Genomic DNA, 24923 nt, shown 5'->3' with positions numbered 1-24923 from the left:
TAAAAACTTTGTAAAATCAAACATTTATTCAACTTTGTAATATGACCCAGAAAGGTTATAATAATTTTACAAAAAATAAACCAGTCATATATATAATCTTTATATAGAATTTTATAGTACAAACCAGCAGTATCATATCAACACTATGAAGGGAGATAACTCTAACCTTTTTTGAAGAAATTATTGATTTTTTACACATCTTAGAGTATAGGAATGAATGTGAGGGAGGCTTGTGGATAACTCCACTCTGATCTGTTGCTCTCCAAGAGGGGGGCTCACATTCATGTTATTCCAACTTCTCTCTCATTCTAGCTCACAAATTTTATTATATATATCACATTAACACATTTATCTACCATTTTCATAAAATTCCATTCACTCTTTCATTCACTCTACTATATTTTATATGATTTGATAGGTAGTTTATGTAGACACATTCACTCAATCACAGATATGTAGTGTTTGATAAAGTTTTACAAAGTTACTCAGACTTAATGCAAAGTAGATTTTCTTATATACATATCACTCTTATGTGCTTTCTTCCTAAATATATCTCTACAAATAAAGGTTGCATTCTCAGGCATTGCATGAATTAATATAGTTAATATAGAATCTACATACCATTATTTTGGTCCACTTTTATATGACTAGAAAGTTTCATACGGACTAAAAAAGTTCAATACAACACTTTTGAATGATCTTAAAACCATCTACAACATCAAAATCTCACAATACTTAACAAACATGAACTTAAAACAACAGAAAAGCATTCATAAACAAAATGTTGGCAGTGGAAATGAAAAACAATAGGCACTCTAAATAATTCATGTTCAAATGAAGTATTGTAGCCACATAAACTTCAAAAAATGAAATTTGAGACAAAAAAATGAAATCATAATGATAATGAAAAAAATAATATCACAAATGTCAGAGAGAATATTTTGCCTTTACAACACTTTACAACAGTCACTGGAGCAGAGGATAGAGGTGGCCTGCACCTCCTGGGAGGAAGCACGGACACACGGACAGATATCCGAGGCGATTGCACAACACTGATTGTGTCCCCCATGACAACGAAGAAAACATGCATGGTGACACTGGCTTAACTCCATTCCTCATCCCATAGCTGGCCCTGAAAGTGGTGTAAAACAGTGGATGAAGCTTCTGTCAGGGTAGAAAATACCACAACGATAACACAGCATGCAGGCCCGGTCCCTCCCCCGCCACGCCTCGGTCATCTCTGGTCAATCCAGAACACTCGACCAGACCCTACCCTACCCTACACTAACCAAGATATACACACACTTCCCTGTACAAACTTTGTTGCTGCCAAATGGTACTTTGTATCTACTTAATTGCCATTTAAAAAAGTTTTGTAAAAGTTTATAAAAGTTTTGCAGTGAGTGAACTTTTCTAGTCTGAAGTGCCTATGGGTTGGCGTTTAGCAGGGGGAGGGTGTGGGTTTGGGAGTCTAGTGCTTGCCTTCTTCTGCTATACACAACAAAGCCTCTACTACCTCTGCTTCCTGTTCAGCTTGTCTCTCCTGCTGCTGGCGGTACTGTCGTTGCCGTTCCTCAAACTCCCGCAGCCGTCGGTTATACTGTTCTATTTGATCTCTCAGCATCGCGGCTTCCACCTGCGGAAATACAAAACAGAGACGGGTCAGCAATATACAGAGGACACGAGCGCTGTAGGCTTCACACGCCCTGTTTTCTCACACGGTATCATACCAGCACCATGCACAGCGTCGGCCAACAGCGTACGCATCAGACAACAACTTTTCACACCCTCTCACTTTGGGATGCAAAAAAGTTGAAAAGAGTTATAAATTATTGCACTTTTCGCTCATTTAATGAAAAAAATATCTTCTTATTAGTTTCACCTGGTGTTTTTAGTGCTTTCATCATTCAATTAAGGGGACACACTCCGATAACGTGTGCTCAGGCTTAAGAAGTTTACGCAGTCGCCAGCTGAATCCACGCGGCCACATGCATCTCTAGGTCTCAGTCCCAGGGGTGTATCTAAAAACATTTCATCTTCAGTGTGCACGAGTTAAACATCATCAGCTGCCAATCTCAATGTGTTTCTTTTTGAAAATCCAAACAATGTAAAATTTTAATTGGTTTTTAAAGTTATTTTTCTTTGCCATACCCTTTAGGCCTATGAGTTTGCCAGCTACATATGGTAGAGATGTGAACATTTGCTGGCCCTATTACAAACTACTCTCTAATAAAAGCCAAGCAAGTTTGATGCCAGCTGACTTCTACTTCAATCCATGGCTTTTATTGATTTTTTCTTTGTCTTATTGTTTCCATTGTCCCAGGGAAAACTTTAATTTCCCTCTGTTGCAGAAGTAAAGACTTATGAAATTCATCTGGCAGTTTGGGTTTAGGTGACCCTAGCATGAAGCATTAAGGGTCCCATACACAAAATCTGGATGCAAACTTCACATGCAAAAATTAAAAAGTGTGTGGAAGTTGAACAAGCCCATGATGGGTGTCTTTGTTTCCTTTGTGCCGGCTCCTGATACTGGAACCTGGAGGAAACAGATGCAACCAACATAGGGGTCAAACATCACCATGTTACTGAGTCCATACTTCTCCAACCTCTCTCCATTGGTTGGAACCATGCAAGCAGCTTTCGTCTCAACCACACAGCTTCCTAATTGTGGAAATACTACACAAAAAAAGCACTTTAACTACAGTTAGCTAATAGTAGGATAAGAAACATGAAGTAACATATGGCTTGATTAAGTGTGGTCCCCCTCCCAGCCAGTCATCCAGCCAGTCAGCCACCCCTGCACCCAGGTCAGGTAACAGAGTATGGGTAGATAAGGCCAGGCTGGGCCTGTTTAGCACTGTTGGTTTGTCGGTCTGAGGGCTCAAGTCCTTCCTGACCAAAGTGTGGTACCATTTTCCAAAACCTCGCAACCACAACAACATTACAGCTGCTGAATCTGGTCCCCCCCTCCATAATTTACAGCCTGGGTGTTGTACGATAAAACAGACAAGTATCAGAGGAGTAATTAAATATTACTGATTAATTATTGGAATTTCACAGAGCTATTGAGAGAGGCATGAAAAATTGTATGGTGTAGGAAACACATCCCAAATCAATCATCTCCAACTAAACAAGCACAATTTAATCAGACATCACCACAAGAATTAATTATGACATTAATATTCATTTCTGTATTCAATGTGCTAATATTCTTTGCAGAAGTTTTATTAAACATTTCCAAAAAAATGAGTCTGAAGCACCAAACACGCCAATTCCAGTCGAGCACCTGATGTTTAATTAAGCACCCGACCAGAGAAATGCTGCGAAGGACAATCATAAACCATTTTCTCTTGCAAAGTTCCGCTTTAGACCAAAATTAGAGGAAATGTTTATCTTTTGGTGCACTGATTAACGACGTGGAAATGTCAACATACCATGTCAAACAAGCCAAACTATACATTATAACTGGGACCAAACATTTCCTCACCATCCCCCATATGTTGTGTGGTTAAAAACTGGTAACACTGTTTAAAGCACCTCTCGCTCAAAACACATATCTCACCAGGCAAGTCTTTGGGGGTATTCCCAGCAGTGCTGAGACACAGCAACCAGGAACCTCCCAGTGGCCAAACCAAACCGTTTGTTTTTACCGTGTAACAATTCAACTTGTTTGGCTTTTGGTTACATGAGTAAACATAATTTTACATATTTTGAGGATAAGATTGTTGTTGTTATGCAATTGAATAAAAAACAAACGTTATACATATTTATTGTTCTAGTTTGACCTACATATTTGTAACATTTCCAAATTCAAATCAACATTAACAATGCTAAATGTAATTGACACTATGCAATACTAGCACTGATCAAATGCAGATATCTAAATATGTAAGATTTTCAAATCTCCCCAGTAAGCAACTTCAATGTGACAATGTTTCCTCCTTATACTGAAGAGTTCCACTATTGAGGTACAAACATAAAAGACAGGAAGTTCAAGGAGAACTTGTAATCAGTCTGCTAGAAAAGGATACACCTGATTGGCTATCTGATGTCACCTGACAGCCATAACACTTTATAACCATGGCAACCACATGTAGATGATGAATGTAAGTGAATCCTATCAGTGAAGTTTTTATTTTCTACCCAGACAAAAAAATTTTCCAATACCTAAGTCTGGCACCTAGGATTCACACAATTACCTAAACACACCCCTGAAGCTTCATTTAGTAACAGACTTGGCACAAGGTGAGGTGTACTTAACCAGTGTAATTGTGCAGTTTACGCTCCAATGATCGCATCCTAGGAAACAACTCTGTCACTACCTGACATAAAACTTTTATTTACGTTTAATGGTTTTTTTCTCACTTTTTCAATTTTTAATGCCATCAATTCATCTAAAAATCCAAATAAATTTTTGTCATAAAATTTTTCATAAAATTACATGAAACATCTCAAATTAAAAATATATCTTATTATGAATCATTTTAACAATGAAGGCAATTTGATATCTTATAGATCTTTTATTAGAAAGTGTGCATCAATAAAAATTAAAGAGTATTTACATCATCTTTTATTAAAATTTATGTATCTTTTAATCCATGCTGGTAGTTCTTTTAAAATCACGCTTGAGAAGTATTAAATAACTTTCTGGTTTTCAATCAAATATTGATAATTTTAATAAAAGAGGAAAAAATTAGATTAAATTAATTTGAATTATTTCTTGTTCTGATTTCAGTGCTCTAATTCAGCGTTAAATCAATCAATAATTACAGAATGAATTATTGCTATTAAAAATTCTGTCTCTAATTCACATTCATTGTTAATTTTGAGGTTTACCAATTTCACAATAATATTGCCAAGAAATTATTCAAGAAAAATTGCTTTAAAGAAAGGCCTGATTTTGGTTTAATTCCCCTGTCACTTTTGTATGGTTCCTTCAAGAACTGGAATAGACTCGAGCTAGTTTATCTGATATTTCCAGACTAAAAGACATTTCTCAACACCGCCATTAATCAACAAGATGAGATAGACTACATTTCCATGGTGTGACCCGGGGGGGGCCCGGTCCGCCCCTCTCATCCAATTCTGTCACCTTTTAAAGAGTTTGCAATCTGTTTCACTTTTGCAAATTTCAACAGATGCAGAGCACTGCTACATTACCCGAGGTGCATGATCCATTGCGTAACAAAGCTGTGTTTATCGTATGACACGTTACAACATCAACCTTGACAAAATCTATCATCTTGATGTATTCATACATATGCTTCGCTATTTCTCTTGACAAATTGTGCTATATTGCTCTTGTGGAGTGTTGTTGTTCAGTAATATGAATACAAAACACCCCTATATGTTTGTTATAACATCTGAGACAGAGTTCCTCCCCATGACTGAACTTTTCTGTCACTGGAGGTATTTCTTTACTCCTCATGAATACCAACAGCCTCTCTCTCATGCATACATAAAACTATGTATTTGAATAATCTATCTGAACTCTAGTGTCCTTTCAGAAATTTATGTTTATATTTTGGTTTAATTAAAATAATGATTTCCATATTTAATGTAATGAAAATTGATAGATTACATTTCAACTGCAAAGGTCTTCAAACATTCATTTTAGACATAGAAATCCTTCATTTTAATGCAATACCTAATATTTTAATGGTAAATTATAACAAATTGTATCAAATAAAATGGTAATGTCATCACTTTCAAAAGTGACTGGATAGATTTGCTATTCATATAAAACCTCTATAATTTCTTAACCCCTTTCTTTAATTCTCTCTGAGACAGACCTTGGAGTTTCCTTGCATGGACAGTATTCAAAATTCCCTAAGATGATAACTTCACCAGCCAAAGTGAAATTTTGTTGTTGTTGTTATTGAAAAGAAGTGCAACCCATAATGCACGACTGAAGTGACCATTGCTTCATTAGACCTTTCCATTTGATACCAATTAACTGGCAATGAATAGATATTTTCTCTTTAAGAAAAAAAATGAGTTGACCTTTGCCCTGATTGAATCAAAATTTATGCATTTCATGAAATGAAATAAGTTGATCAGTTTGCTCTAATTAAACTGATCTGTTGACCTTTGTCCTTTATGGTACAAATAAATTAACTTTAGCTGTTTAATAGAGTTGACCTTTGCTCTTTTGAAACAACTGAGTTGATTATTTTTACAGATGAAACGAAACACTTTGACCTTTATTCTGTAAGAATAATAGTGAGAGTTGACCTCTGCTCTTTATGAAACATATCAGTTGAACTTTGTACTCTTTTTGAATTGAAATGAATGAATCTTTGCAAAATAAAATGAATTGACCTGAACTTTGATCAAAACTTTTGAGTTGACCTTTTCCTTTACTGAAAATTGGCCTTTTCAAACAAAACACAACCAGTTGACCTTTGATCTTTATAAAACTTATAAGTTGACCTTTTCCTTTACTGAAAATTGGCCTTTTCAAACAAAACACAACCAGTTGACCTTTGATCTTTATAAAATTTATAAGTTGACCTTTTCCTTTACTGAAAATTGGTCTTTTCAAACAAAACACAACCAGTTGACCTTTGATCTTTATAAAACTTATAAGTTGACCTTTTCCTTTACTGAAAATTGGCCTTTTCAAACAAAACCCAACCAGTTGACCTTTGATCTTTATAAAACTTATAAGTTGACCTTTTCCTTTTCTGAAAATTGGCCTTTTCAAACAAAACACAACCAGTTGACCTTTGATCTTTATAAAACTTATGAGTTGACCTTTTCCTTTACTGAAAATTGGCCTTTTCAAACAAAACACAACCAGTTGACCTTTGATCTTTATAAAACTTATGAGTTGACCTTTTCCTTTTCTGAAAATTGGCCTTTTCAAACAAAACACAACCAGTTGAACTTTGATCTTTATAAAACTTATGAGTTGACCTTTTCTTTTACTGAAAATTGGCCTTTTCAAACAAAACACAACCAGTTGACCTTTGATCTTTATAAAATTTATGAGTTGACCTTTTCCTTTTCTGAAAAATGGCCTTTTCAAACAAAACACAACCAGTTGACCTTTGATCTTTATAAAACTTATGAGTTGACCTTTTCCTTTTCTGAAAATTGGCCTTTTCAAACAAAACACAACCAGTTGACCTTTGATCTTTATAAAACTTATGAGTTGACCTTTTCTTTAACTGAAAATTGGCCTTTTCAAACAAAACTCAACCAGTTGACCTTTGATCTTTATAAAACTTATGAGTTGATCTTTTCCTTTACAGAAAATTGGCATTTTCCAGTTGACCTTTGATCTTTATAAAACTTATGAGTTGACCTTTTCCTTTACTGAAAATTGGCCTTTTCAAACCAAACCACAACCAGTTGACCTTTGACCTTTATAAAACGAATCTTTTTAATTAGTTGAACAACTGAGTCTATCCCCATTCATAGCTTTTGAAATAAAATCAGTTCAAATTTGTTTCTTGTTTCTGAACAAATGAGTTGACCATTGCCCTTTTGAAATGACTTTTGCTTCTAAAAACAAATTGGTTGACCCTGTTTTCTCACCCAGCCAGCCATAAAGTTGACCTTATATTTAACATTTTATTTTGACACACCATAATCACTGCCTGGACAGGATTTGTTCCTCATAACATTACATTATCTACAATTTTTTTTTTTTTTTGAAAATTAACATAAAATTGACTGAAGCTTACCTCCGCTCGTTCTGAGTCAAATTCTAAACATGCTACACCATCCAGTCGATTTAAGTCCACCCATCCTCGCCATATTACACACACACCATTCATTATAAACTGTGATTTTAGATGAACCTGAAACAGAGAAAAAATCATCAGGTAACCAATTAAAATCAAATGTAACCATATCACTAACAACCTAATCCTGTAAAATGTGCATAATCTTATGAAAACTAATTAAATCATGCAGAATTGGATGCTTACAAAAACAATATTTGAAAATAAAAAGAGAAAAATAAGAAATTAAATCTTCAGATACATCAGGGGAGACAATTCAGTACAACACTAAATATTTTAATTATCTGTATCATTTTGTTTGCAAGACAAACAAAAAAGACAAAGAAAAACCAATACAATGACGTTGGTCAATAATGAGCAATAACAAACAAACAAAATATGTTCATGTTCTAATATTTCCTTATCCTTAGGTAAGAATGGGTCTGTCAAAGCTTTCAGCAAACATTTTCAATTCAAACATTTAATTGTCAACGGAAAGAGCAATAAATCATCCTCAGTTTTTTTGCTATGATTCCTTTGTTGCCGATTTAATACTAATGGACACATGCTTCTCAAAATTTTATTTACAACTAAATGACAGAGAAACCTTTTGACAACTAATCCATGCAGAAATAATGATCCCAAGATCGGCATAAGCGATATAAAAAACATACACATTTAATACAATTTTACTGTATCATAAATGTTGTTGATGGACTGTAAAACGTTTTGCAGACTTTGTAGGCAAATAAATGACAACCTTTCACCCTGTCACAGATGTACACTAGAAGTGAAGGCTTGGAGCTCCCCACTCAGCCAATTAAGATAAGAAGGATTTAAAGACATTTTATCATCAGAGAGTAACCTCCTAAGGCTGGCTTAGCAGGAGAGGTTGGGAAACAGACTTAAAACGGTTTAAATCTAGGATTGTGTGTGAAAAGTGAACCATAGCCAAGCCTTCTGTCACTACTCGCTTCATTTCATATCACACCAGTCTCCATATCATATCACCCTAGTAACTTTTTTTTTTTTTTTTAATTTTTAGCTTGAATTGCATCACGCCTGCTAATAAAAAAAATCTACAGGAACATCCTAAATATCAGCTTATAAAACATATCCAATTTTCATATTCATTCTGGACCTATATCTGATTAAAATGATGACATCTTAATGTTAATCTCTGCGTTCTTACTTTTAATAAAAGAAAAAAATACCTGTTAAAACAATGCAAAATAAATAGCTTTCTAATTAAACAAAGTTTCTAATGTCAATCGTCTCTAATTAAGTGCTGATTTGACGATCATCATAGATAAAACCTCCCTTTAATGAGTCAAAGATCACCCAGCTTTAATGTCACACTGCTTCATTTTAGTGATGATCGGGTCTATATCTATTTTCTCATTTCATGCTTTCATAAAAAAAAAGAATATTTCTTTGTGATATATTGTGTTAGGTATTCTGGCTTTTGTAAATCGTGATCAGTTGATTACAAACATCTGTTCACTTCCGTATGAGTTGAGGAATGTGTAAAAATCGGTGAGTAATTTGTCTGTCAAGATTTGTGTTGAATAGAATAAAGGGATATCACTGAAATCAGTACAATCACCTACACCCCCTCCCCCTCCCCCCCCCCAATCAGCCTTTTATTATGTGGGTGGGTGCATTACTATCTAGGTCATCTGATTCATCCCCCTCCCTCCTGGAGGTCACTGGGTACAAATGTGGGGCTGGGATGGGCAGCCATATCTGACCCCTCATAAGACAGAGGGTTCAGATATACACACACATAAATACTTATAGTGTTACTGCTTTGGTACATAAAACATCTGTAGTATGGCTTAGTCACAGTAAAACGGGGAAAACCCAGACAGTACTCACAGCTAGTACTACACACCACAATACACTGAGCTGAAAAATACACAAAGTCAGACTTCTAGGCCAGGGATAGTGTACTTTTAATCCGAAATTCCTGCACTTCCTCTACAGATACTGTAACTATACAAAAAAAAAATTAAAATCACAGTTTTAGCAAGGTATTTCATCCTTTGAGTAACATAATTACCCAGTAATTTGGTGATACAGATAAATCAACTGAATAAAAGTTTACGAATTTGTAATTTTCTTTCAACTGTGATAAAAATTCTTTTTTTTTTTTAATTTAAATGTGTGAAAATTTTCTCTAATCATAAATAGCTTTGATAAAGTCGAACGAGCTTCTTGATTGAATCTTCCATATCATTGATTCAACTTTTCTTAATTCACAATATCCAGTTACTCAGATATAGCGGTGTATAATGCTATTTACTCATTTGTTTACCTTCTAATAGTCACCATGCATTTTTTGAGTACACATGTATTTAGTAATTTTCAACTGCGCAGTTTGAAAGATTAAATGATAAAATCACAATTTTTTTTACAGGTTCGTATACAAGGATTAAAATAAAATGATATGCATCAACGCCAGTATGCGACATCGTCAACCTGCTCCGAGGGTTGACAGACACATATCAAGGTATCGCGGTGAAAAGTTGCCCCTAGGCATTCTCGTGTCACTCTATAGGTTTACCTGTGATCACGGCTTAACTCAATCATCTCAGAAATACATTTCCAATGATCTGTATAAAGACTATTTCAAGTAAGCTGATTACACAATTGTCTTGGTACTTTATTGTCTTAGAAAATTGAAAATTATTTATCATGAAATTTTACCAAAAAGTCTTTTTTTTTAAATTTGACATTATTACCCCCCTCCCCCTCAAATCCTCCTCCCTAATTCTGTCAAAGTATTGAAAATATATAAAAGTTTTTACTATTCATGAATTATTCTATACTACAGTTAATTGCATTTTGTAAGACTTAAAATTTTAAGACTGTGGTAAATACAGTCACTTTAAATCCTTTCAATTCTAGATTATGGACATCTAAGAGATAACTGTCATGTCACAATACATCAAACTACTGTGTGTTTGCTATTGCTATACATGTTCCCTCAGATATCAAACTTTAATTGCCTCAGAAATTCATTTCATTGATTACTGTAGATTTGAAGGCTCTTAAAAATAATTCTGATGATAGCTAAAACCTTAAACCTGTAGATTCTCAATCGGATTTGATTATAGTTTTGAATATAGAAATCTAATTGATCTACATATTCACAAGGAAAATTAAAACAGTTACAGGGTATGACAAATACAATATATATTCAAATTGATTTCACCCTCCTTTTGATTCAATGGCAAAATTGGAACAATAATGAATAGATTGCACTACTCCCATATGAACCTTATGAAAACAAGACATGTTTATAAAACAAGACAAGATATCTGATGCTAATATAGGTATAGAACGACGACAGAGAACAGGTATGACGTATATCTATCAGTATGTACGGCATAATTACCAATACATAACAGATTATACAGGTAAGTACAGTAGGTGTGGCTATCTCACCTGTGGAGCCATGCAGGAGAGTAACTTTATGTTCAGGTAATTCAACTTAAATATAAATCATAACAAATTATGCATAATTTGAATTTTTTTTTATATATCTTTGATATAATTGCTTCTTCGAAGGTATATCTAGGAAATATTTTTAATGCCCAAAAAATGTTAATTAGAAACTCATTGATGATTTTAACAAATAATACATTGTTTTTAGATCAGAAAATATTAGATAATAAATCCTGAATTAGTTGTCACCAGCCACACAAATAAACATATTGAGGTGTCTCACGATAGTTATTGTCATCCCACAATTATGATACCATTTCATCGACAAAGCATACATTTCACGCCTCAGCGAATCTTCTGTATCGATTTCAGTAGTCACAGCTCATCCCACCTAGCCGGAAGCTTTAGTTTTTGTTTTTTTCCCTTGTTTTAGGTTGGCCTTACGACCATGCTTTGAGGGAGTGACATTTCGATCACTAGACTTAGTGGCCAGCGGTACCACTAGGACCCCGATTTTCAATAACACGAGTCTCGTGTTTTGGTTGACAAAAACACTCTGCAATGCTCAACAATGTGTAACATAATCGGTACAACATTACACACACTTTTCCCTCTATTTCTCCTATTGTTTAAAACTTATAAGTCTAATCATGGAAATGTTTTCAAGTGGGTTCTGTTTTAGAGGCAAAACTGTACAAAGAACTGGGTATTTTACTCGACCATTTCTCTTTTATTTTAGGTCATGCTGTCATTGCATTTTGACAAAGAGTACAAATCTAATCTTTAAAAAGTATTGTCAATACAAAGTTCTGCCAGATCATAAAACAGAGTTGGATTTATAAAGAAGTGTCTACAGGCAAATTTAGATTGAATTAAGCCACGTAATGATATGAAAACAGATATTCTTTCTCTGAATCTGTCAGAATTGGTGAAGATGATCTAAGCCACATCAGTTTCTATATGATAGATACCACCTTGGCTATAGCCTGTATCCTGATAAGAAAATGGTAGATATAAAAAAAATCAAACTTTATCATTTCTTTAAATTACTGATTAGATAAAAACATATTTTAACTGGTGTCACAGAAATAAGTAAATAAAAATAAATATAAAAATAAATAAAAAAGGTGATGTTTTACAGGAAATCTTCCTTGATGTTTTTATAAAAATCAAACACCAGACAATTACAAGAGAGATTTTTATGATAATAAAAAATAAATACATAATATATGTAATATAGTTAGTATGTTAAATATCTCAACTGGTGACAAAGGTAAAATAGAACAACTGGGGCAGTTTTCATCCGAGTTCAACCAGTGTTTATTTTCTCAATATCATGGACGTGGAAAAAAGGAAATAAAACATTCAGTACAGTTCATCACACAGTGATCAGTTCCGACACTAAAAGATAGCTTATCCCCCTTACGGGACACAGATCCTATCTATATTTCTTTCTCTTCTTAATTCTCTTACCATCTGTCATGAAACAATTTTTCTTTCAAACGATAGAAATACATTATGTACTTGATAACCCATTTAATGTCACCAAGTTTATTAAGTGCCACTGTCACAAATGTTACCACTATTTTGACAGATATTTTCACTAACAATAAAAGTCATACATATTCATATCCTCTGCTCTAGATGGAGTTACTAATTGAATCATTTTAATGTTAAAAAGGAAATTTTAAAAATATTTCAAGTTCAATCTAATGGCTATTTTGCGTAAAAAATGAAAATTCTGATTAAGAAATTAGTGGACAAATAATTAATGGATTATTATATAGATGACTTAAGACATCATGAATTTGATAAAATGTAATTCGTTAACATCTAGCTTGTGACAAATGAATATGCTATTAAGTAGACATATTCAACTTTTTGGGCACTACATGGTTTGGTTGCATATTCAGCAAAATGATAAAAGACCTTCAATGATGGTGTGAGATCATCAATAATAGGTGAAAAAAAAGATATTCAGTAATCGATAAAGATCTTTAGTAATCAGGTAAAAGATCTTCCTTAATTGCTTGAGGGATATTCAATGACTGGTTGATTGATTTGGTCTTAATTGACTAGTTAATTGATCTAAATTGACTGATTATTAAAGGGAGTTTTTTCAGTTATGATTTAAGGCATGATCTTCATGGATTGGTTCTTCAATGATAGCTTAGGAGACATTCCAAATGACTCATGCTTACTATCATCACTTTATACTATATCAGATATTTTAGAATCAGATATGAAATGACAGCAGGAGTTCTGTAATTTCATCAATTATATATGTCAAAATCATGATATGAACATTTCAAGCGAGATTGTTTACTAAACTTTGAATACGTAATAGGTATGGGGTAACTTTCCTGTCAGTTATGGCTCATTAACATTGGCTCAAGATTTCTCTTTACGTCACAATAATCATCAGCCTATACACAACAAGTTTTCCATCGGTGAGTGTACAGTACATGTCAGCTTACATCATACACCTCACAGATTATTGAACCTACATGTTGGCACAGATCGTATTCACCCTGATCATTATATAACAAAACAAAGGATGGTCTTCATGCAGTAGTGCACAAGGTGCAACGGTTTTTATGCTATTTGTCAAATATTGGCTTGAAACGGATATTCCAAAACATTGCAGGCCTATAAGATGGAGAAGGGGGCAACATCTTTTGGCCTAAGATCATATGACACACTTTACAACAGAGAGATTCCGTTTTGGTTCTATAAAGCTATGTAAGAGTTTATGTACTGTTTAACCTCCTATTGAGCCTGATCTTCAACAAAAGCAGTGCAAAACAATCAAAAATATGGAAAATCCACATCTTATAAATAACCATCAGAGAAAGAAATGACTAGAAAAAGGCATGAACCATAATTGGAACCCTGCTGCTGTTTTAATATTTTTCATACCCAAACATACAGATGTAGAAATTGAACCCATGTAGAAAAGAGGTTTAGTAATTAGCTCCATGTAATAAAGCAGACAATCCATTACTATGTATGTATATACACTAAAAACAAGGAAAGTGTAGGGTCACGATCTCTCAACTTTCACCCCCATGCTTGAGTGACTTCCTGATGAAGTGACTCACCTCTGGCAATTTTGATAAGGTGAACCTTGGCTACCGAACAGGAAAATGAACAGGAACAATGACAATTTACACTTGCAAAGCTGGATCAAGTCTTTTCCTTATACTTTCCTGTTTATACAACTTGCTAAATGGGCAATTACTTACGCCACAAAGTATTGTTTAGGGGTGTAATTATAGGCAATCATCACACTCCTATGTAGACTGGTGGAGAAGGGGATGGGGAAACAGATCATGGGCTACACTGGATCACAAAAAATGTGAATTATTACATAAATTCAATTTCTGGTGAAAACATCTATAAACAATAAATTAGAACATTTGAATATTTCCAGGCATCTGAGGTCCGTGTTCGAGTCCCTCTTTGGGTCATTTGGCCGAATCTTTGCATTGGGTCCCGAATGTTTTTCTGTCCTTTCTAACAATTTAGATAGAATGATCGAGTCTTTATCCTGTGATAGCTCACAAGTGTTATTCCCTAGTATTAACTGCTTTGTCACCGAAGGATTGGTAGAGAAAAACATACACCTACAAGTATGGTCAGTACCTGACCAGGGAGTACTGACCAGACTGACCATGGCCAGTGACCTTAATGTTAGCCTTGAATTCCTGACCCAGACTTCACAGGATTTTAGTGACTTATTCTATTGATTACATATCAGGATTTAGTTAGTATTTTTATCATGAACTACAGTAAAAATAGATGAAACAATTGTTTAACGTTATAACTTACAAATCTTTATAAATCAAATAAAAGGTGTTTTTATGCTACAGTGTGGTCTCCAATGTAAAGGCCTGAAATGAAATGAACAAATCATACTTGGATTTGCCTTAATTATTCTGCTATTCGTTATAGAATAATTTTCTTTAACAAATATCATTATTGAATAAACATTAATTATTTATAAAGGTGGTCTAAAAATTGCACATGTATATTGATGTATGTTATGAATTACATTTCTCAAAACTTAACTGCAGTATATATATATATGTGAATGACTGGTTAGCTTAATGAGAAATCTGATCAAAATCTATTGACTTATGTTGTTGGATACTGTAAGACTTTAATAATATATTCAAAATCACTCAAAGTTTAAACAAAATTCCCTGTTAAGAAAACTAAAAACTGACCACTGACAAAATATATTATTTCAAGAAATTAATGATTAAGATGACAATGCTTTTACAAGAATAAGCATTTCCTTGTACTGGGAATGCTAATCCCACTTGAGGCATCTCTCTTGTCCATTAGTTCACTACAATAAAATTTTGTTGGGAGAGTACCAATATATCAATTAGTGATTACCGATGGACTAGAATATCAATTAACAACTGATATAAGTTATTGTAAACAATACAGAAATGTACAACAATGGTAAACAGATCAAGCAATGTCCACCTTCAATAAATAGTTGATGAGTATTGAAGATTTTACTTTGAATAACATCAATGTTGTAAGCTTGAAGTTAATTATTCAGCTTTTAATGAGTTAATTGTTGGTCAGTTTATGTAAATAGATATTTATTCTGTTAATATCCCAGAGTACATGGTTGTATAATTTCCTGTTAAACAATGCCCCCTTTTCCTCCACCACCCAGCTCCACCTCACTCCCACATTTATCCTGACAGCCCTTCCCTTCTTTATCTAACTGAGGGGGCTGAAATCCCGCCCTAAACTTAGAGTAATTAAACTCCCATTCGATTTGTAGGATTGGTACAATAATAGATTTTAAAATGTGAAATAACTTCATTTTTAAAGAAAGCGTAAAATTCTATTCCCTGGCCTTGAAGTGCTAACAACACCGCCTAGTCAGAATAGGAAATAACACATCACTCTCATACTTAAAAACATCATCCTTTCTGTACATAATTTCATTTATCTGCTAAGTCATGTTCTTAAAAATAAATATTTTATCCTAAATGCATGCTCAAGATACTTATTCTATTATATGATATCTAATTGATATACTGATAAATATCTTATAGTAGAGTTTTCATAATTTTACAGGATGCATTTTATAAATACAGCCACTTTGCATTTTTTCAATATTTTTTTAATTTAATGCAGAAATTTTGAAGGAAAATCCATTCTAAAATTTAGAATGAAAAAAGCAACCAAAATGAAGTGCAAAATTGTTGACAGTAACAAAACTTTAAAAACAAATTGCTCATAACTCATTTCCATTGAATGACATTTATTTACAAAAATAATATAGATCTAACCACAATGTGTATTCCATCACATCAACAACTGGCTGTCTCTGATTAATCTAAAATGGCAATATTATAACCATGGTTTTTAGGCTAAGATAAATCACAAAGTCTTATCAGTATTTTTTATGAGAGAATGCACTTATTTCAAACTTTTTAACTGATTCTTTCTTTCATATATGTATTAGCAAATATCTTTCTTTTGGCCACCATCATTTAAATTAAATGAACAATCAACATCAATTTTGATGATGTAGTTAAGCAATAGGTTTAGTCATGTAGGCAATAAACCTGTGAACTATAATGTCATTATCTAAGAATCAAAAACAACTTATTCATTGTGGAAATAAAACAAACATTATACAAATTAGAATTATCATTTACCAGTACTTAAAATCTTATATGTACATAAATACAATTTGTACATGATTTTCATAAATTACTTTTGACACTAAGGATTATGTTATGGATTTCCATAAATATTTGTACTATTTGGAATGTATTTCCTTATTTTAATGATCAACCGATCTAATATACTTTACTACCAACTGTAAGTCTTCTGTTAGTTGAGATGAATTTTAATACCGGTAATGTGGGTCTAAAGAATTATATATCATCGTCTTAACCTCATTTAGTTCATGCCTTTTAATGTAAATCATATGTAATTAGCTTTAGTTGCTATATATTCATAGATTTTATCCATTTCAATTAACTTTTATATCCTTAATCTATCTTATTTCTACTGAACATTATATGCTTTACAGTTCATTTATTTTATATTAAATATTTCATAATTCAATTAACATAAATGTCGTAGAAACAAAACTTTTCCGATCTAATTATAATGTTATCCTTGAATATTTAATATCATTCGTCATAATGAATTCTATACTAATAAATGGGATATGAACATGTGTATAAATGCTCGACTTCTGAAATAACCAAATATGGTAACACATTTTGAACCATTTATGAGCAAAAGAAACAGTGGATATAAATTTGATACTTCTCTATATAGAAAATTCATGATTATAAGGCAAAACATAAGAAATTGAAACTTTTTTTACATAAAATCAAAAGCAGAATAATAGCTACAATCTCTATCAGACTTTTTGTTAGAAAGATGTAGTTAATATTTAGGTGGACAAGAAAATACACAGTGAAACTTCCTATAATGAATTCAGAGGGACCTGGAGATTTTATGAAAAATTGTTTCATGATGTATCAAGATATCATTCATTAAGCATGAAAAAAATATTTCTAATTCACTTTACAATATTAAAAGCAGAAACTCAAATTTACTGTACTGGTGTGTAACTGAAGTATAAATACTTTTAAAAACACCTCTTAGAAAATCTGAATATGGGATTTGATGGTAGCCAATTTGAGACTGTGCTTGACATGCTGGATCGAAATACTAAAATTAAGTTATGACTACAATAAAATTATGACTGAAATAGAATTACTAGCTAATTAGGCCACAGTGAGAGAGACATTTAGTCACAGTCTGTTGTCATCAATAATGTCTTCTTATGATAAATGATTTCACATCCAAAACTAAAGAAAACATAATCAGATTGTAAAATATTACATATCTCTTGTTATGTAAAATATAAATTCTGTCAGATGTTATGTTTAACATAATTTATTCACATTTAAATGCATTGTAAGTAAAATTGTAATGTAATCTTTCAACATTAATGTTACTATTTTTGCAAACTGTGAGAATCTGTGTACTGGATTCGCAGCTTGCAAACAAAATGTATAACCCGATGAAATTAAAAAATTGTAATAATTATTTTTTCAAACTATTCGAAAAAAACAACATATGTTTAAATGTATGATTCCATTGATTTCAAAAGGGATCAATTTTCCAAATCAATATGTCACATTGGCATCTCTATTGTGATGTCATGAAAACGTTTGTGCCATTTTCAGACTTTTTCTTCACAGATCTATGAGAAAGAATTTGGCCTATCAAAAAGTCGGATTTAGTATGAAAACAAAGAAAAATTAATCATATGGATTTAATGTTAATTTGCAGCATTACACATAATGTTAGATTGTTTTCAAATGTTAAATTGTAATATTGAAAAAAAAGGTTTGTTATATCAAATATGATATTGACTGTAATAAGTATAAAGGCAGTGCTTATTTACCTTTTGTGTCATGCCAAATATATATTATAAGTTTAATCAAAAAAGTATTTAATTGTGATCTTAATATTTAATTTGTAGTAGTTATAACATTCATTTGTAATACAGTATTAATGCATGACTTTGTTCCATGTGGTTTAAAGCCATCAAAGCCATAAGCAATACAAAAAATGTTGTTTTTTCAAACCAGCCTCTACTTTTTTTAACATAAAACATTAATTGTGTTCATGATTTTAAATATACATGCATAATGCATTTTAATATTACAATAAACAGGTGTATATTATTTTGTGTTCTTTGGGTTGTGTCTGTATTTAACTTTGTAGTGCTTCATTTGAGTACACTCCAATACAAATGTATATGAATAAACAATTAGATATGAATTTGTTCATTACATACCTTTCCGACTTCTCTGTCAAAATCCACAAATTCACGAGTAGTTACTCTGTCCTCATCCTTATCGGACCAGGCATTTGAAGAAAAACTAAGTTGAAGATTTGTTCCTGTACAAACAAAAGCCTGGAAAGAAAAGATATTTATCTTAATAACTGGTAAATTAGCTAAAGTTTGATTCTAACAATAGAAATAGAGATATACATTTAAGCAAATTACTCAAATTCTGAGATTTATGATAATGCTTTTATAATCAATCAAAAATAAAACTTGTTCATAACATTTCCAGATTGATCATTCAATGCATTGTTTAATTCAACAATACCTTATTACCATATACCTTAGTTATGCTAAATTCATGGAATTTTGAAAGGAAAAAATGAAAAATGAAACAAAATTATGATTATCATCTCAAGAAAAAAAAGGTAAAAAAAACACAGTGCATTTGGGAGTCTAGATAGTTTTAGGAAGAAAAATAGAAATAAAAAAAAACATGATCTGTCAATTTTTTAAACCTGAACATGGCATTGACCGACCTTAGATTGTAGGAGTTACCTCCCTTCCGCTTAAGAACGTCGCTTCATGTCTTTACTACTATTACTATATTTTGTGAACGACCTCCATTTGGAAATATTAAAAGGGGCCACCATTTCAAAAAATAATATAATTTAAATATTTCAGTCTAGATTAGGTAATGGATAAAATGTACATTTTGATTTTGTTTTCATTTTTGTGTGTGTTTGTCCCTCACCAAATTTGAACTTGCAAAGATTTGTTTTTATCACAGGGGCTTTGCATGGCTTATAAAAGTTTGCTTTGATTATCTAATATAATTAAATAATATAAAATTAAAGATTAATTAAAGTGACATTAACATGAGTTATGATCTATGATGAGTCAAACGTGCGCTTTTTTTTAACATTTTAACAATTGAAATCACACATTTTGCAATCGGAAAATATTTCTGTGAAATGTCATTTTTATTTCTAATCAACAAATCACAGAACATCAGACTATTGTCGTTGCCTTGAAACGAAACATAATCAAAGTAATACTTTTACTCATAAAATTTTCACGTAACGATCACACGTGCGCGCGTTATTTTTGCTGTCCTGCCTATATATAACTAAAAAGAAAACAAATTTTACCATCAAGTATCATATTAAGAATCTTACACTGTTACTATTTCAGATATTTTACACGCTTAGGCTATTGTCACGGTTGTAGTGGCAGTCAGCCGCGAGTAACGGTGAGTTATGTGTATTGGACTTACCAAGGCCGCATGCCCTTCCCTACACTCGGTCTGAAATCTAAGCTGGCGCTCCTCTGGTGGCCGGTCTCTGAATCCAGTATATTTCACCTAGAACAGAAGATTAAATCCAGGATTAAAAGAAAACACTAGACGACTTCCAATTTACGATCACACGAATCATAATCCATCAACTTGGAAAACTTCCCGAGAACACATTAGTAAAAACAACGTGTTTACGAAAGTAACGAAACTTCCTCATGTGTGACCCAACAGAAAACTTGGTAACTTCCTCGTGGATTAAAGTTGAGAAAATTAACACTAACCTCACATTCACGACTAAGTTTTCTAAATAGTTCTTCATTTTCAAAAGTCGATCTCTGATCGGGAACAACTCGAGGCATAGTTCTCGGTACACTAGTCCCGACTTCACAACACAACGTGTTCGTAACGAATGACAGCATGCTGTCTGAAGTCACTTCATTCATTTCTAGATCACAACAATACCGAAGTGACGGCGTAAACACCCGAGTGATCTGATTGGTCGGACGAAATATTTCCGAGGCACGGTCTTCTCCGAAGATTGCCTTATAAGGAGATTCTCGTCTTCGGCCGGCCGATGTTTGCGCTACGTCACCGGAAACAGTCGAAGGGTCTGCTTATTATGCAAATGACGTTATCAATATTTCATGACGCACTTCCTTATATGGAACAGGTGTGTTGTTCAGCTCATGAATAATTAATCAATTTGCCAAATATGGCATAGTGTGACCTAGATTTTTACTACACACGGTCAAAGGTGTTACAACCGAGCCACGAACTTTCTCAGACCACAAATCGTGTTTTCTGTGGCATGATTTTAAGAATGTCCACACTAAGTGTCACATTATTTTATGGTTAAAGGTTCATGACATTAGAAAAAAAGAGATGGGACATGATTTTCAAATTGAAAGTGTAAACAAGGGTTTTTATGGCCACGAACCTGTCAATATATCCGCTGTTCTTCTATCACCCACCCAGCGCGGAACACCTTTTCGTATTTTTGTATCGTGATAGTTCATTTCACCTCCCTCGACTACATCATGCGCATTCTATCACGTGACAACAGAAATAAATGCATTTCCGTAACCTAGCTTTAACGAGCGACAATTCAATGTCATACCACGTTCACCTTCTTTTATGTGTTATCAGTTATGGCAGTTGGACTATATATATATATAGTGTGCTTTTAATTGACATATATCCCTGATTGATAAAAGATTGTAATATTTTATATTTCTAGCTCCAATCGACAAATATATCACACATTTGAACATGTTATAGACGATACAATAGTACGTAAAATGAAACACCGATTAATTTCCGTGCAGTCGTCGACATACACTTCCGTAAACCGCCATGATATACAGAAATTGAAGAAAACATACTAGCATTATTATCATTATTATTTCATTTATTGTTAAATTTTCATTACAAAAACGTTAAGAGTATCGTTATCTGTGTTTGTGTGGAAGTTTTCAATAATGCAATATAAGGCGAAGGCTATGAAAACGATGATTCAAAACACACTGTATCAACACGATTTGTTAGTGACAGAATAGGGAAAATTTTTGAGCTAAAAGAAACTTTGTATTGGACTAAATTACACCTCGCCAGATATTCGCCTTGTCCGATATTGTTTTACTCAATATTTGTTTCCGTATCGGATCACTGTAACAATCTGTGTAATACATGTACCCGACGATTCGTTGTGAGAATAAGGAACAAAATGTCTAACCGTAACTATAGATATCATAATATGTAAAAAACAAATAAGGGTTATTAAAACTTCGTCATGCACAAGCTGTTATAAACCACCACCTATCCTTAAACTGCAATTCAGAATTACACTTGACTATGTAAAAATAAATTAGAACTCGACAGTAAGATGTCATAATAGAAATGTAGATATATGCTTTCATATACTTATACTCGATGTTATTCCAGCTTTTAGGGTGATAAATATGTGATAATTTGGAAAACAAGATTAAAATCGCTGATATTTGTCCAGCCAGATGTAGAACGAATATACGTACCGGCCTACTATACCTTTTTTTCCTGACCATGAACTGTTGATCATGACGCTGAGTGTGAAGGTAGCGGTGTATATGGTTTCTAAATTCCTTTACATGTTCTTTTTACAAACACATTGCTGATCATTATGATATGCAATATATACAACTAAAACAATTACATGCAAAAGAAAATGATACTCAGCATATGTATAGACTAAAAGCTCATATATAGGTAGATATAATAACTGTATCAAAAGACTGCAAAATAAATAGTAATGGTTTTGGGAATGAAACACATATTGTCTTTGAACTAAGAGCCAAATATGTTAAACTGACTATTATAATCATTCATCAGTTTTGAAATTATTTCAGTTATTCAACTGTAATTGAAAATGTAAAACCAAAAACAGAAAAACTTAGGAATCTAAGCAAATATTTAATTCGAGCTGCTGCGAAAATAAAGACGTTGATTAGTATCTGAGTTTCATATACGACACTGAACATTAAATTGATCATGTTTGATGGGTTGTGTTCCCCACCATGTTGTCAGTTGATTTTATCCTATGTACAGATTTTATGCATTGAAATTTCTGTAACTTACATGCTAAAAAAGTTTTATGTTCCCATTGTTGCGTGTTGTTGCGTTAAACACATTAATTCACCATTTCAAAAAATGCATGTTACAGTGTAGATATTAGATGTTATAGTTTGAACTCATCTGTTTAAAAGCTGCAAGTGTTGTTCAGTAACCAATATAAGGTTACATGTTGCAAAATTGATATGAATTTGATTAATTTCATAATGTCATTTATACGAAAAATCAATGATTGTGAAATCTACTAGAAAACAATTCACAAAAAAATCCGATTCTAATTACCACTAAAAGTATTTTTTATCGTGATAGCATACCTTCTCGGAAAGAAAAGTGTTCGACTTCTATCATCGGATTTTATTCCAAGACAACTTCTACACTTTTGTGTACTGCTTGGTCATTTGTCTGATGTAGAAGATGACAGTGTGTTCATCGTACTAGCATAAAGTTTCCATTGCTTGTGTAACAATGTCATTACATAAATCCCATCTTCCAATTGTTCCGACATACGTGTAAAGTGAAGAACAGGATAGAGAACTAGAGTGAGAGGATTCTCAATAAGTGTACAGAGATGAACAGAATAGAAAACTAGAGTGAGAGGATTCTCAATAAGTGTACAGAGATGAACAGGATAGAGAACTAGAGTGAGAGGATTCTCAATAAGTGTACAGAGATGAACAGGATAGAGAACTAGAGTGAGAGGATTCTCAATAAGTGTACAGAGATGAACAGGATAGAGAACTAGAGTGAGAGGATTCTCAATAAGTGTACAGAGATGAACAGGATAGAGAACTAGAGTGAGAGGATTCTCAATAAGTGTACAGAGATGAACAGGATAGAGAACTAGAGTGAGAGGATTCTCAATAAGTGTACAGAGATGAACAGGATAGAGAACTAGAGTGAGAGGATTCTCAATAAGTGTACAGAGATGAACAGGATAGAGAACTAGAGTGAGAGGATTCTCAATAAGTGTACAGAGATGAACAGGATAGAGAACTAGAGTGAGAGGATTCTCAATAAGTGTACAGAGATATGAACAGGATAGAGAACTAGAGTGAGAGGATTCTCAATAAGTGTACAGAGATGAACAGGATAGAGAACTAGAGTGAGAGGGATTCTCAATAAGTGTACAGAGATATGAACAGGATAGAGAACTAGAGTGAGAGGATTCTCAATAAGTGTACAGTGATGAACAGGATAGAGAACTAGAGTGAGAGGATTCTCAATAAGTGTACAGAGATGAACAGGATAGAGAACTAGAGTGAGAGGAATCTCAATAAGTGTACAGAGATGAACAGGATAGAGAACTAGAGTGAGAGGATTCTCAATAAGTGTACAGAGATGAACAGGATAGAGAACTAGAGTGAGAGGATTCTCAATAAGTGTACAGAGATGAACAGGATAGAGAACTAGAGTGAGAGGATTCTCAATAAGTGTACAGAGATGAACAGGATAGAGAACTAGAGTGAGAGGATTCTCAATAAGTGTACAGAGATGAACAGGATAGAGAACTAGAGTGAGAGGATTCTCAATAAGTGTACAGAGATGAACAGGATAGAGAACTAGAGTGAGAGGATTCTCAATAAGTGTACAGAGATGAACAGGATAGAGAACTAGAGTGAGAGGATTCTCAATAAGTGTACAGAGATGAACAGGATAGAGAACTAGAGTGAGAGGATTCTCAATAAGTGTACAGAGATGAACAGGATAGAGAACTAGAGTGAGAGGATTCTCAATAAGTGTACAGAGATGAACAGGATAGAGAACTAGAGTGAGAGGATTCTCAATAAGTGTACAGAGATGAACAGGATAGAGAACTAGAGTGAGAGGATTCTCAATAAGTGTACAGAGATGAACAGGATAGAGAACTAGAGTGAGAGAGGATTCTCAATAAGTGTACAGAGATGAACAGGATAGAGAACTAGAGTGAGAGGATTCTCAATAAGTGTACAGAGATGAAACAGGATAGAGAACTAGAGTGAGAGGATTC

The 24923-nt window shown here is 33.2% G+C and overlaps 1 protein-coding gene across 3 annotated transcripts in view; it reads right to left on the bottom strand.

The window, feature by feature from the left end:
- LOC138315484 (core-binding factor subunit beta-like) overlaps nucleotides 1-20795 on the bottom strand; it is a 50428-nt gene extending 29633 nt beyond the window's left edge. The window contains exons 1-6 of one of the 3 annotated variants that reach the window (XM_069256538.1): nucleotides 20614-20794; nucleotides 20312-20398; nucleotides 19045-19164; nucleotides 7692-7808; nucleotides 1483-1636; nucleotides 5-1132 (exon numbers count right to left, since the gene is read on the bottom strand). In XM_069256538.1, coding sequence (XP_069112639.1) covers nucleotides 1116-1132; nucleotides 1483-1636; nucleotides 7692-7808; nucleotides 19045-19164; nucleotides 20312-20398; nucleotides 20614-20775 — 657 coding nt within the window. In that variant the 5' untranslated portion in view covers nucleotides 20776-20794 and the 3' untranslated portion in view covers nucleotides 5-1115. Of the gene's footprint in view, nucleotides 1-4; nucleotides 1133-1482; nucleotides 1637-7691; nucleotides 7809-19044; nucleotides 19165-20311; nucleotides 20399-20613 lie in introns of those variants that run through there. The other 2 variants (XM_069256539.1, XM_069256537.1) reach the window with 2 other exon arrangements.
- Nucleotides 20796-24923: the final 4128 nt, after the last annotated feature.

This window comes from Argopecten irradians, chromosome 2 (assembly GCF_041381155.1).
Source record: "Argopecten irradians isolate NY chromosome 2, Ai_NY, whole genome shotgun sequence".
NCBI classification, from domain to species: Eukaryota; Metazoa; Mollusca; class Bivalvia; order Pectinida; family Pectinidae; genus Argopecten; species Argopecten irradians.
The sequence above is the reverse complement of the archived record's forward strand: the minus strand, read 5'-3'. Positions and strand labels throughout refer to the sequence as shown.